At 41.7% G+C, this 13,410-nt stretch overlaps 1 protein-coding gene across 3 annotated transcripts in view; it reads right to left on the bottom strand.

Annotated features, from left to right (window-relative positions):
- The window catches only part of SHROOM4 (shroom family member 4), a 261,858-nt gene that overhangs the window by 28,133 nt on the left and 220,315 nt on the right, over nucleotides 1-13,410 (bottom strand). For all 3 annotated transcript variants that reach the window (XM_070291693.1, XM_070291695.1, XM_070291694.1), the window contains one exon: nucleotides 10,397-10,458. In XM_070291693.1, the coding sequence (XP_070147794.1) occupies nucleotides 10,397-10,458 (62 nt within the window). The remainder of the gene's footprint in view (nucleotides 1-10,396; nucleotides 10,459-13,410) is intronic.

Here is a 13,410-nt window from a genome sequence, read left to right as displayed (position 1 = left end):
TCAACTGTTGATAATTTAATAAGCTGATTGTGACACCTTGAAGTTGTTTTTATTTGTACTTATTTAATTGGTAGCGAGGTTGTACTTTTCCATGCAATGATTTTACTGTCTTTATTTCCTCATGTGTAAATTGGCTGTTTATTTTCTTTGTCCTTTATGAAGCTGAATCTGAAAGTTGACCTTCTATAATCTGTATCCATTCTTTATATTTTTTGGACAGTCAACTGTTATCTGTGATGCTGACCCCAGACATTTTTCTCATTCTCTTATTTAGCTTTTTATTACATTTTGTTGTACAAAAGTTTCTTTCCCCAACTTTTATATAACAATCATCCATCTTGTCTCTGATGATATCCTCCATTTAATAGGCACAAATTTATCTTTCATCCATAGCTGGAATGAATATGCTATTCCACTGGTCTGCTTTCTGAAATTTATACTATAGAGTATTGTATGTGCTGCGGCTCTAAGGTAATTATTCTCCATATTGATACCTACAGTTCCCAACATTTATTGAAGAAAGATGATTGCTTTCTGCAGTTCACAGTTGCCTCCAGTGTGCTCTGTAGTCTTAGAATCTGTTCCTAGAATCTCTTTTTTATTTAATTTCACTGTTTGACATTTTTTCAACCCACTATCATATGGTTTTAATAATTGTCACTTTAAGGCAAACTTTAAAATCTGATAGGGTAAGTCTACCACCATTACCTCTTTAAATAAATGTATTCTTTGGTCTTCCTGCCCACTTTTTCGTTCAGATAAATTTCACTATGAATTTGACAAGTTCTATAAAGTATCCCACAGTGACTCTAATCGGTAGTATATTAAATCTATACATTAACTTAGGGAGTAATCATTACTGTATTAGTCTTCCCAAATTGAAACAGAGAATAGCTATGCATTTATTCATGTCTTTATTTCTCCCATTAGAGTTTCTTAATTTTCCTTGAATAAGTTTTGTGTGGCCAGGATTAAATTAATACCCAAGTATTTAAATTCACTTTGTCATGCTCTTTGACAAATCCTTTCTTGCCTCTGAAGGTTTCATAAGCCTTCCTGAAAAGTGTACTCTACCTAATGAAATGAGATTCAATTCTCAATTATCCATTTTCTTTCACTCAATTGGCAAACAGGAAATGTGTACTGGATGGTCCGCACTCTGCTTGTGATGTGGTATGATAAAAAGAAGGAAGAGAGCCCTAGGCCTAGAACTGAAAAACCTGGGTAATGCTCCAACTTTGTCATGTACTTGCTGTATAATTCAAGAAGTAATGGGCTCTGGAGTCAGATGCTTGTTTGAACTTAGGCAAGTGACTTTAATCTATCTGAGAATAAGTTTCACCTTTAAAACTGTGTCAGTAAAGGGTAACTATCTTATAGGGTCATGATTAGTAATAAATAAAATAATTCACATGAAAATGCTTATAGGAGTACCTGATATACAATAAACACTTAGCAAATGTTAGATATTATACATTTTGTTGTTGTTATTAATAATAGTATAGCAATACATTTCCTGAGTCTTAGCTTCCTTATCGGTCAAATCGGGAAAATAAGGCTTAACCACACAGAGTTGCTGTGAGGATTAACTGTGGCTATATATGTGTATATACACTCTACACATTTTAAAAGGTCTGTGCAAAGTGGAAAAATGGAAAAGACCACAGGAGGCAATTTTAAGTACAGAAAACCAAGAGAGATAATCCATAAAATAATTTCTTTGAGCTATTAAATATGTCACATTTATGTACCTTTTCCTCCCAGCAGAGCTACTTGCCAATTTTTTCCCCTCCTACTAATATTAAAATGCATTTGTATTCTCTGTACACAAACCAAATAACAGTGGAGGGAGACAACCAAGAGCACAACTACCTGGAATTAAATTTTGTTGCAGGCTTCCAGGCAGAGTGGCTCAAGAATATATATTTAATTTTCCCACCTATACTCATCATTCTAGTTGTGATAGAAGTGACATGCTGCTACTGCTGCTGCTCAGTCGCTTCAGTTGTGTCTGACTCTGTGCGACCCCATAGACCGCAGCCCACCAGGCTCCTCCGTCCCTGGGATTCTCCAGCCAAGAACACTGGAGTGGGTTGCCATTTCCTTCTCCAACGCATGAAAGTGAAAAGTGAAAGTGAAGTCGCTCAGTCGTGTCTGACTCTTAGCGACCCCATGGACTACAGCCTACCAGGCTCTTCTGTCCGTGGGATTTTCCAGGCAAGAGTACTGGAGTGGGGTAGAAGGGACATAAGAAAAGTTAAAAATGTGTGTGTAGTCTGAGGAAGGTAAGTGGAAGCTCGCTCCATCAGAATTTCTCTTTAAATGTCATCTTTGCCCTTGACCTTTCTTAGGCCTTCTCATCTTCCTTGGAGATCATAAACTATGATCTGCCAGCTCCATATTCAGCATCAATATGACCTTTCCATTGACCTCCCCTTTCTGTTTTTAAACTTAAGCCAATTTCCCAAATCCTGATCAAAAGTTCACTTAAACCAGAAGTTCTCATATTTAGCTTATATCAGAATTGCCTGGAGGGCTTGTAAAACACACATCTCTGGGCCATGTTGCCCCAGTTTCTGATTCAGTTGATCTGGGTAGGGGCCAATAATTTTCAGTTCTACTTCAGTTCTTAGGTGATACTGAGGGTGTTGGTCCCAGGACTACATATTTTAGTTAATTAATTTACTTTTGGCTGTGCTGGGTCTTTGTTGCTGCCTGAGGGCTTTCTCTCCTTATGGTGAGGGGGGCTACTCTCTAGTTGCATTGGACAGGCTTCTCATTGCAGTAGCTTCTCTTGTTGCAAGGCACAGACTGTAGGGAATATGGGCTCAGTACCTGTGGCACATGGGCTTGGTTGCTCTGTGGCATGTGGGATCCTCCAGGATCAGGGATAGAACCCATGTCCCCTGCGTTGGCAGGCAGATTCTTAACCACTAGACCACCAGGGAAGCCCTAGGACTACATTTTGAGAATCACTAACTTAAACCTTTCTTCCCTCTCTAACCACCACCCCATTTCTCTCCTTCCTTTTCTTAGCCAACTTTTTATACAGTTTTAAATGTATAAATGTCTTTTCAGTTCAGTTCAGTCGCTCAGTTATGTCCAACTCTTTGTGACCCCATGGACTGCAGCATGCCAGGCTTTCCTGTCCATCACCAACTCCCGGAGCTTGTTCAAACTCATGTTTATTGAGTTTGTGATGCCATCCAGCCATCTCATCCTCTGTCGTCCACTTCTCCTACCTTCAATCCTCCCCAGCATCAGGGTCTTTTCTAATGAGTCAGCTCTTCGCATCAGGTTGCCAAAGTATTGGAGCTTCAACTTCAGCATCAGTTCTTCCAATGAATATTCAGGATTGATTTCCTTTAGGATTGACTGATTTGATCTCCTTGCAGTCCAAGGGACTCTCAAGAGTCTTCTCCAACACCACTGTTCAAAAGCATCAATTCTTCGGCAATCAGCTTTCTTTATGGTCCGACTCTCACATCTATACGTAACTAATGGAAAAACCATAGCTTTGACTAGACAAGAGTTTGTTGGTAAAGTAATGTCTCTGCTTTTTAATATGCTCTCTAGGTTGGTCATAACTTTCTTTCCAAGGAATAAGTGTCTTTTAATTTCATGGCTGCAGCCACCATCTATAGTGACGTTGGAACACAAGAAAATAAAGTCTGTCACTGTTTCCATTGTTTGCCCATCTATTTGCCATGAAGTGATGGGACTGGATGCCATGATCTTAGTTTTCAGAATGTTGAGTTTTAAGCCAGCTTTTTCACTCTCCTCTCCCTTTCATCAAGAGGCTCTTTAGTTCCTCTTTGCTTTCTGCCATAAGGGTGGTGTCATCTGCCTATCTGAAGTTACTGATATTTCTCACATGAAGATATATCTTTTCAAGCATCTTATTTTAAACTATTTTCCAAATCACACAGTAATATATAATCATTTCATTAAAATTAATGAAAAGAAATTGAAACCCTCCTATTTTGTTGTTGGAAGTATAAAATGGTACAGCTACTTTGGAAAACAGGCAGTTCCTTAAAAAGTTAACAGAGTTATCATATGGCCCAGAAATTCTACTCCTAAATACTCAAGAGAATTTAAAACAGAGGTCCACATAGAAATTTGTGTGTGAACAGTCATGGCAGCATTATTCACAATAGCTAAAAAGTGGAAACAATCCAATGTCCTTTAATGGATGAATGGATAAATAAAATGTGGTATGTCCATACAATGAAATATTTGGGAAAAAAATAGAGTATGAAATACTGTTATACTCTACACCAAAGATGAACTTCTAATGTATGCTAGGTGAAAGAAGCCAGATACAAAAGCCCATTTATTATATGATTCCATTTATATGAAATGTACAGGATAGGCAAATTAATAGAGACTGAAAGTAGATTAGTGGTTGCTTGATGCTGAGGTTGGGAATAGACAGTGACTAGAAATGAGCAATCACTCTCTATTTCTAACCTCAGGCTCAAGCAACCACTAATCTACTTTGTATCTCTATGAATTTGCCTATCCTGTACATTTCATATAAATGGAATCATTAGTGGTTGCTTGAGGCTGAGGTTGGGAATAGAGAGTCACTAGAAATGAGCAAGGGGTTTTCCTGGTGGCTCAGATGGTAAGAAATCAGCCTTAAATGCAGAAGACCTGGGTTCAATCCCTGGGTCAGGAAGATCCTCTGGAGAAGGGAATGGCTATGCACTCTAGTATTGTTGCCTGTAGAATTCCATGGACAGAGGAGCCTGTTGGGCTACAGTCCATGGGGTTGCAAAGAGTCAGACACAACTGAGTGACTAACACTTCACTTTTACTTCAGAAATGAGCAAAAGGGATCTTTTTAGGGAGATGGGCATGTTCTAAAATTGGATTGTGGTGATGGTTACATAGTGTTTGATCCCTGGGTCAGGAACATCTGCTGGAGAAGGGAATGGCTATACCCTCTAGTATTCTTGCTTGGAAAATTCCATGGACAGAAGAGCCATGGATTCACAAGAGCTGGACACGACTGAGCGACTAACACTTCCATTTTCAAATTAACCAAAATTCACTGAATTGTATACTCAAAACGGGTGAATTTAGGATGTGTAAAGCTGTGTGCATTTCTTCTCTATGCATTCCCTTTACAGACCATCATGCCTTCTACTTTCTATGCCCATCATTTTACTAAGTTTGCTTTCTTGAAGCTCACTTGTGAGTCCAAACTGTCAAAGTCAATAGTCCTCTCCTTATCTTCTGTGATGGTGCCCTGGCATACTTCTCTTTCTTACCACTCCAGATGCCTGCTCCTTCAATCTCCTTTGCTGGCTGTTCTTCTTCATCCTACTCTCATTGGCTAGGTGATCAACAAGCCTGCTCAAAAGCATTTCCCTGTCCTCCTCGCTAACTTTAAATTCAACATATCCCAACTCAAACTTACCATCTCTACCAAATCAGGTACCCTTCTCAACTGCCCCCAATATGTCAATAATTTTCTCCAAGTCACTGGGGCTCAGAATTATTTTCTAGCTTAACTCCTTTCTTCCCAAGTTCTAATCACTGAGTTCTTTCTACTTTTTTTTCTCAAAAGTTGTTATGTATTTGTGAGCAAATAATCTGAACCAACAATTCACATAGAAAGCAATGCAAATATTAAATACATGAAAAAATTTCAAAACAGAATAATCAAAGTAAGCAAATTAAAATTAAAATAGGTACCATTTAAACCTACTTCATTAGAAAATTTTCTATGATGGCAAATTTTAGGGGAAACTGGTATTCTCATATACTGCTAATGGCAGAGTAAAACACCTCCAGGGAAAGCAGTTTAGGAAATAAATCAAGAACAATAAGAATGTTCATTTTCTTTTAACTAGTATATATACACAACTCTGTATAATTGTTTTTAATGAGATAATTCAAAATTAGAAAAAGGTTATAGCTGCTCAAAATTTTTCAGCAGCATTACTTTATAACAGCAAGAAATTGGAAAAAAACCTAATTATCCACCAATTTGGGAATGATTAAGCAAATTAGAGCACATTAAGCTGGTGAAATATTATGTAGCCATTAAATTTATAACTACTGAGGAAGTCTTTATGGCAACAGGAAAAACTGTTTACCAAGAAATGTCTAGTGGAAAAAGAGAAACAGGACACACAAAATTATATCTACACAGTTATTATAATCATGAGACCCCTGCCAATCCTTTATACCTATAGATAAAGATTGGCAGGGAAATGAAAACAATCAGGGTGTTAGGGTGGTAAGAATTAGGATACCTTTTATTCTGTTTTTAATTTCCTGTAATATTTCTTTCACAATAAACATCCCCCCCCCCAAATATCACACATATTTATCTGTCCCTTCTTCTCCACTTCTATTGTACCCTACCTTCCCAATACAGGGGCACACTCTTTCATGTCTGGATCACTGCCCCAACCTGGTCTCCTTCCAACCTATCTAGGCTGCAAATGCTGCCAAATTATCTAAAGTGCCATATTTACCATGTCACTTACCTGACCAATAATCTTCAATCGCCTCCATATTTGCCATCCTATCTAGTTTTCAAGGCCTAACTATCCGGATGCAATACTTCACTCTTGACCCATTTTCTCTACTGTTACTGTTGCTGCTGCTGCTCCTCATCCTCCTCCTCTTTACAACTAACACTTACTGAAGGTTTATGGTGCCATATTTTGTCCTAAATGCTTTACATATATTAACTCAGTTAATCCACACAACAGTCATAGAAGGTAAGTACTCTTAGCCTATTTCAGAAATAAGGAAACCAATGGGATGGAGTGAAAGGTGTGTGTGTGTGGGGGGGGGGGGAGGCAGCATGGAGAGAAAGCCACACGCGAAGTTCACAGAGCTAGAGAACAGAATGCCTGGATTTGAACCCATGCAGACTGACTTCAAAGGGCTTCCCAGGTGGCTTCCCAGGTAAAGAACCTGCCTGCCAATGCAGGAGACATAAGAGACACAGGTTCAATCCCTGGGTCAGGAAGATCCCCTGGAGAAGGAAATGGCAACCCACTTCAGTATTCTTGCCTGGGAAGTCCCATGGACAGAGGAGCCTGGTGGGCTACAGTCCAGGGGGTCCCAAAGGGTCAGATATGAGGCAACTTCAGTCAGACTGAAGCAACTTAGCACACAGACTGACTTCAAGGCTAGAACACTTAACAACCAGCAGGGTTTATTCCTGCAATACAGCCTGCTTAGTGTCCTCTCTGGTCCTTTCCTTCTTTAGACTCCAGCCTTCAGTTTTCTTAACCCCCAGTGCACTTAAATAGGGCACAATGATACTTAACATGTATTGGCCTGTTATCATGCGTCAGGCTTTTCTTGTTTGTTTAAACCACTTTTCACCTTATAGCTACTGGCTTGAGTTGAAGACCTGGCCTGTCCCTTTAATAGCTGTGAGACCTTGAATAAGTTACTTAGCTCCACTGAACCTCAGAGTCTTTATCTGAGTCAATGGTTCTCAAAATGTGATCCCAGAACCAACTGCATCAGCATCACCTGGGGAGCTTGTTAGAAATGCACATTTTGAGCCATGCTCCATACCTACTGAATCACACTCCCTGGGGGTGGGGTGGGAACTACCATCTATCCCAGTTTTTTTTTAACAAGTCCTCCAGGTGTTTCTAATGCACACAAGTTTGAGAACCAATGCCCTATAACAATGCCTATCTGACAGTTTTGGGGAAGATAAAACAGAGTATGTATAACTTAGCTGGTGGCGCCTAGGTTGTCTTGCAAATGGTAATTTATCATTACTGCTACTTAACTTTGTATAGATTAGTCTTCCTTGCTCAAGCTAGGGATGGGCAGGCATTATGCTTCCTGATGCTTTTCTCTAATATTTCCCTGCTTGCTTCAAAACAGGCATTACACACACCAGGTTTTAAATAAAATCCTCCTATTTGACTGGCTGATTAGTAAGAGAGCCATTTTGGAGAAGCACCATAGCATAGTATAGTGTCTCTGAAGTTAGAATACCTGGTCTGAAGCTCCAATACTTTGGCCACCTGATGCGAAGACCCAACATATTGGAAAACACCCTCAAGCTGGGAAAGATTGAAGGCAGGAGGAGAATGGGGAGACTGAGAATGAGATGGCTGGATGGCATCACCAACTCAATGGACATGAGTTTGAGCAAACTCTGGGTGAGAGTGAAAGACAGGAAAGCCTGGTGTGCTGCAGTCCATGAGGTCACAAAGAGTCAGACATGACTTAGCGAATAAAAAACAACAACTGGGGTCTAGCTATGGGACATCAGGCAAATAAATTTATCTGTGTGTGCTTCAGTTTCTTCTGTCAATTGGCTCTCCAATTAATAGTATATACCCCTTAAGGTTATGGTGATATTTAATATTTCCAAAGTGCTTTGAATGCTGCCTAGAATCGAGCACTGTGCTCAAGAAATGTTAAGTCAGCATTATTATTTTTGTGTCATTTCACCCATTCAATGGTGGAAGAGGCTCTGTTTCTTCATTTGGTAAGCAAATGACAAAAATATCTCAAGCAGCTTCTCTGTGTCAGGCACTGTGCTAGGCATGGAGGCATCCATGACCAAGGTGTGGTCTCCTTTCTCAGCAGTCTCAGTCTAATATGGGAAACTCAGCAGACCCACCAGAACATGGTGAAAGTTCTCCAAAAACATGGTACAAGTCAGCCTATAGTGGGGAATCAAGACCAGTCACAGAATCCCATAGTATTCCCACCCAGGCCTTAGATTCCTGAGAAATTATGATGAGGGGTCCATTTGAAGGGTTTCCTCTGGGATCTTGACTGAAGCAGTTATAATGGAAAAAGCATGAACTTTGGGACCAGACCAACCTGGGTCTGAATCCTGGCTCCATCCCTTAACTAGATGTGTGACCTCAGCTAAGTTACATAACCTCTTTAGACCTCATCTATAAAATAGGTAGTACAATTAACTGTTGTGGAAAACCAGATTATGGGTATAAGAAGATCCAACCCAATGAATGACACTTAGTAGATGATCAATAAATGCTGGCTTCCTCTCTTTCCATTGCCAACTGGAAAACATAGGTTTCCCAGACTTTGGAGTCAGAAGAAAACCAAAATTATTTCTGCCTGACTACCAAATCACAGGGGATAATGTGGAGCCCTGGAAAGAACCCTGGGATTTTCAGAGAGCAAGAGACCCAGATTCTAGTCCTCTCCCTAGGTGACCCCACAGAGGCACAGCTAAAGGCATCTTCCCTGCCTGTCCTTCATTTGTGGAGTTTGAGTAAAAGAATCAGTACAATTTTGGCTTCCCCAATGGCTCAGCAGGTAAAGAATACACCTGCAATGCAGAAGATACAGGAGACATGGGTTCGATCCTTGGGTTGGGAAGATTCCTTGGAGAAGGAAATGGCAACCCACTCCGGTATTCTTGCCTGGAGAATCCCTTGGACAGAGGAGCCTGGTGGGGTACAGTCTATGGCGTCACTAAGAGTCAGATGTGACTGAGCACCCTTACTAGACTGTGAGCTCTTTGAGGAAAGGGGTTGTGTTGAATATCTAATACTGTCCTGGAGAAGAACTGGCTGAAAAGTATACCACTGGATAGAAGAGAAACGTCACAAAAGAGGGGTTCCAACCAGGCTGATGGAGAGGACCCTGGAGGAGGTAATTATCTCCTCGCCGTGATCACTATGATAGGTGGGCTCATCTCTTTGGAGCATGAGTGCCAGGTGCCATGTTCCCCACATTACAGGAGCAGTCTCCACTCTGGGCATTATTAAGGGCTCTGCCTTTTATTAAATTAGTACAAACTATTAAAGGTATTATTAAGGGCTCTGCCCAAGCAACTCTTTCCCCTCCAGTCCAAGCTACATATACTATTTGTAAAAATGTTTCTATCTTCTTCAGGAATTCTAACCTATTGTTAGCAGGCTCTGCCTTGGATTTTTAATGAGCAGACCTGAAGCTCTCAATGAGTCCTATAAAAAGAAAGGTGGCAGAACACAAGAAACACTCTGAAACAAAGGCACAGCAGTAGCTGGACAGCCTTGCCTCCTCTCTGGCCCCTCCAATCACCCAGTGGCCACTGGAAAGGTAAGCATAGTTTTTTATGCCTTCCCATCTATGTTTCAGCATGGTCTAGTCCCCATGTCCTTGTGCCTGGGCAATTGCCTTAGGCCTCCGAGCTGATAAGCATAATGTCCTGCAACACTTCTGACTATGATGTATCCCAAAATGTGCTACCAATCAGTTTGGTCTATAGCCCAGCTGCCTGGGGGGCAGGCTGGATTCCATCTATACGACAACCCTTTGGTATTGACACCAGACCAGGTTCCTCAAAGGAAGCAGAGCAGATAGAAAACCTTATCAATTTCCACAGAAACCTCACAGTTACTAACTTACCCAACTCCATGAGTGGTCAACTTACCTCCCTGACTGGCTGGTCTTCCTGTTTCCTGTTATTGGTTTCCATTTGTCCCCAGGAAATTCCTGCAAAGCAAAATTCTGATAAGTTAGGGAGCTCTGAGCAGCCAGGTAATCTAGACAGCTTCAAAACTGTGAATCGGTCAGGAGCCTGTCCAAGGCCAGGTGCCACCCCTGTGCCCCCAACTGATTCCTTTTACTCTCCTATGCAGGGTAGAGAACTATGTACCTAGAGGGCTGCCTTTCTGTCAGGAGGCCTTCTGCACTGCTGGGGCCATGCAGAGTCTAAGATAGCACTCAGGACCTCAGCAGTGTGGTCTAGAAACTCTGAGTTACCCTTTTTCTCTACTCCCCTCCCAAACCATGCTAAAAACCAGTTTAGCATGTTTGCTGTTTGTTCTGGCTCTTGCAAAGACCTTTTTATTTGCTCTGCCCAGTGGACCTGCTCATTCTTCTAGCCTCTTCCACCATAGAAAGCATTTTCTTGGATGTTGCAGCCCTTGAGATGACTTTGAGAACTCCTGCTGCTGCAACCCTGTCCTGGGGAGGCAGCTAGTGAACATGCACACCAGCCAACCCCAGTACTGTAGGGGCCCTTCCTCCTCCTCCCAGATCTGCTGAAAGGGGCTGAGGTGGGCTCATTTCTGGGGAACATGTGTGCTGGGTGCCACAGTCCCCATATTACCAGAGCAGACTTTTCACCCTGGGCATTTTATCCATAAGGGCTTTGCCCAAGCATTCTTTCCCTGCAGCCCAAGCTGCATATGCCATTTGTAGAAATGTCCCTGCCTTCTATCCTACCTCCAAGCCTAATGAAAATTTGCCTTTGACATACTCTCTGATTTCAGCATTCCACACCTTCTACCTAGAGACTCAGAACTTAGTCCTTTGGGAATGCAATTTTTTCTAAACCTCAATTTTTTCTAAACCTTTGCCTCAGTAAAAAAAAAAAAAAAAAAAAAAAAAAACACACACTTTACTACCTTTTGTAGGTAAGATGTGGTTGTCAGTCACTCTGGTTAAGATATTTTTTATTTGAGAGCAGCTATGTCACCTCCCAGGACCTCAAACTTCCTATCTGGAAAATAAGGACTGTGCTATCTAGCCTTGCTGGGTTCCCAGGAGTGAGGATAAAATGGGATGTGTGCAGAGAATGCCTAGTACAGCACTTGGCATGTAGGAGGCTAGGGATCTTAGTGGCCATAGAATAGATGAGGTTTCACAGCTTTCATATAACCAAAACAGTCTCGCTGCCTGTACCTGTCAAGTTAGAGCAGCAAAAACCGCTTGTTCAACTTCAGATTGTGCCTGACACCCTTGTGAGATGTCCCTGCTTTCAAAGACAGTATTACTCATTCGGCCACAGTGGGAGCCAGGATTTCCTGTCCATTCCCTGTCTAGCCCTATGGGGAGTGCTCAGTAAATAGCAGTGTCCAAAGCAAACAAAGTCCTGTCCCAACTCTCAATCTCCCCAAGTCCCCAATGTCACCTTACATTATTTTCCCTGCCGAGCCACTTAGGTTGCTGTAAATTGTATGCACTCTTCAAATCAAAGAGGCAGTTATCTCCACAACTTGTTGAGGATAAGGATTGATTATGGTAGGAACTTGGTGCCTGAGTGAAGTTATACTGCTAGAAGGCATCCTGCCAGACTGGAGAGGGCATGGGCTTTGCAATCAACTTATGGAGAGGCAATGTAGCACAACTTGGAGCCTGGCCTCAGAGGCTACATTGCTGCTGCTGCTGCTAAGTCGCTTCAGTCGTGTCCGACTCTATGCAACCCCATGGACTGCAGCCCACCAGGCTCCCCCGTCCCTGGGATTCTCCAGAACACTGGAGTGGGTTGCCATTTCCTTCTCCAATGCATGAAAGTGAAAAGTGAAAGTGAAGTCGCTCAGTCCTGTCCGACTCTTAGCGACTCCATGGACGGCAGTCCACCAGGCTCCTCCATCCATGGGATTTTCCAGGCAAGAGTACTGGAGTGGGTTGCCATTGCCTTCTCCAGGAGGCTACACTACATGGATTCAAATCACACACTGTGTGTGACCTCAGGCAGACTACCTAGCAGTTTATCTTAGCTCATTTTCTCAAGCTATTTAATAGTGATCATAATAATAACAGTATCTATTTGTTGACTGCTTTGACAACCATGTGAGTTGATACATGTAAAGCACCTAGAACAGCACCTGGCACACAGCAGACACTCAAATGTTGGTAATCATTATGTTGTTCAAATCCTGGCCTCACCACTTGTAGGATGTGTGACCTCAGCTTTCTTAGCTGGAAAATGGAGTCCTATTATAACATATCTCATATAATTGCTAAATGAATATATATGCAGAACTAACTGGCACGAAGCATTAAAGATTTAGATGTGTGCTGATTTCAGTTTTCTTAACAGCACCAAATAGGAGCCAGTTAGCTTCCCAACCACTTCCAGGGGGCATAATGAGCAGGATCTCAACCCTATTTCAGATAGCCACCATCACAACTACCTAGCCAGCTGAGCTGGGGAATCCTAACCCATGCTAAAAGTTTTTCCCATGTCTGAGGGGAAGGTGAGTTCAGCTGGCAGGGGTAGAAATGGGCACAAAGTGCCTCGTGGATGGCCGTCCGCATGTCTAAAAGCCTAGCATCTAAGCAGACCTACTTAGCTCATCTAACAGACATTAGGAGGCCAATATGTCCTTCCCTCAGAATATAAAAGAAGAGACATGCATGGGCACAGGCACACCTGTATTGCTGCTGCCAGCTACTACAATGTGCAGTTTTCACTGCTTTCCTTCATGGAGTTAGTAGCTGACAATTCTGCAACCATCTTATGCTTATCCCACTCTGAACATTAACACTTTTCCTCCACTGTCTACATGCAGATCCTTCTTTTGGCAAAAATTTCTCAAGGTAAGCCCAAATCTCCCTTTATTTTAAAAGATAATAACTCACCCTTAAAAGATAATTACTATCCAGCAGTCACTGTTCTAAGTGCCTTGTATATGTTACATCATTTAATCCTCTCAA

The sequence above is a fragment of the Ovis canadensis genome, chromosome X, assembly GCF_042477335.2.
Source record: "Ovis canadensis isolate MfBH-ARS-UI-01 breed Bighorn chromosome X, ARS-UI_OviCan_v2, whole genome shotgun sequence".
NCBI classification, from domain to species: Eukaryota; Metazoa; Chordata; class Mammalia; order Artiodactyla; family Bovidae; genus Ovis; species Ovis canadensis.
The sequence above is the reverse complement of the archived record's forward strand: the minus strand, read 5'-3'. Positions and strand labels throughout refer to the sequence as shown.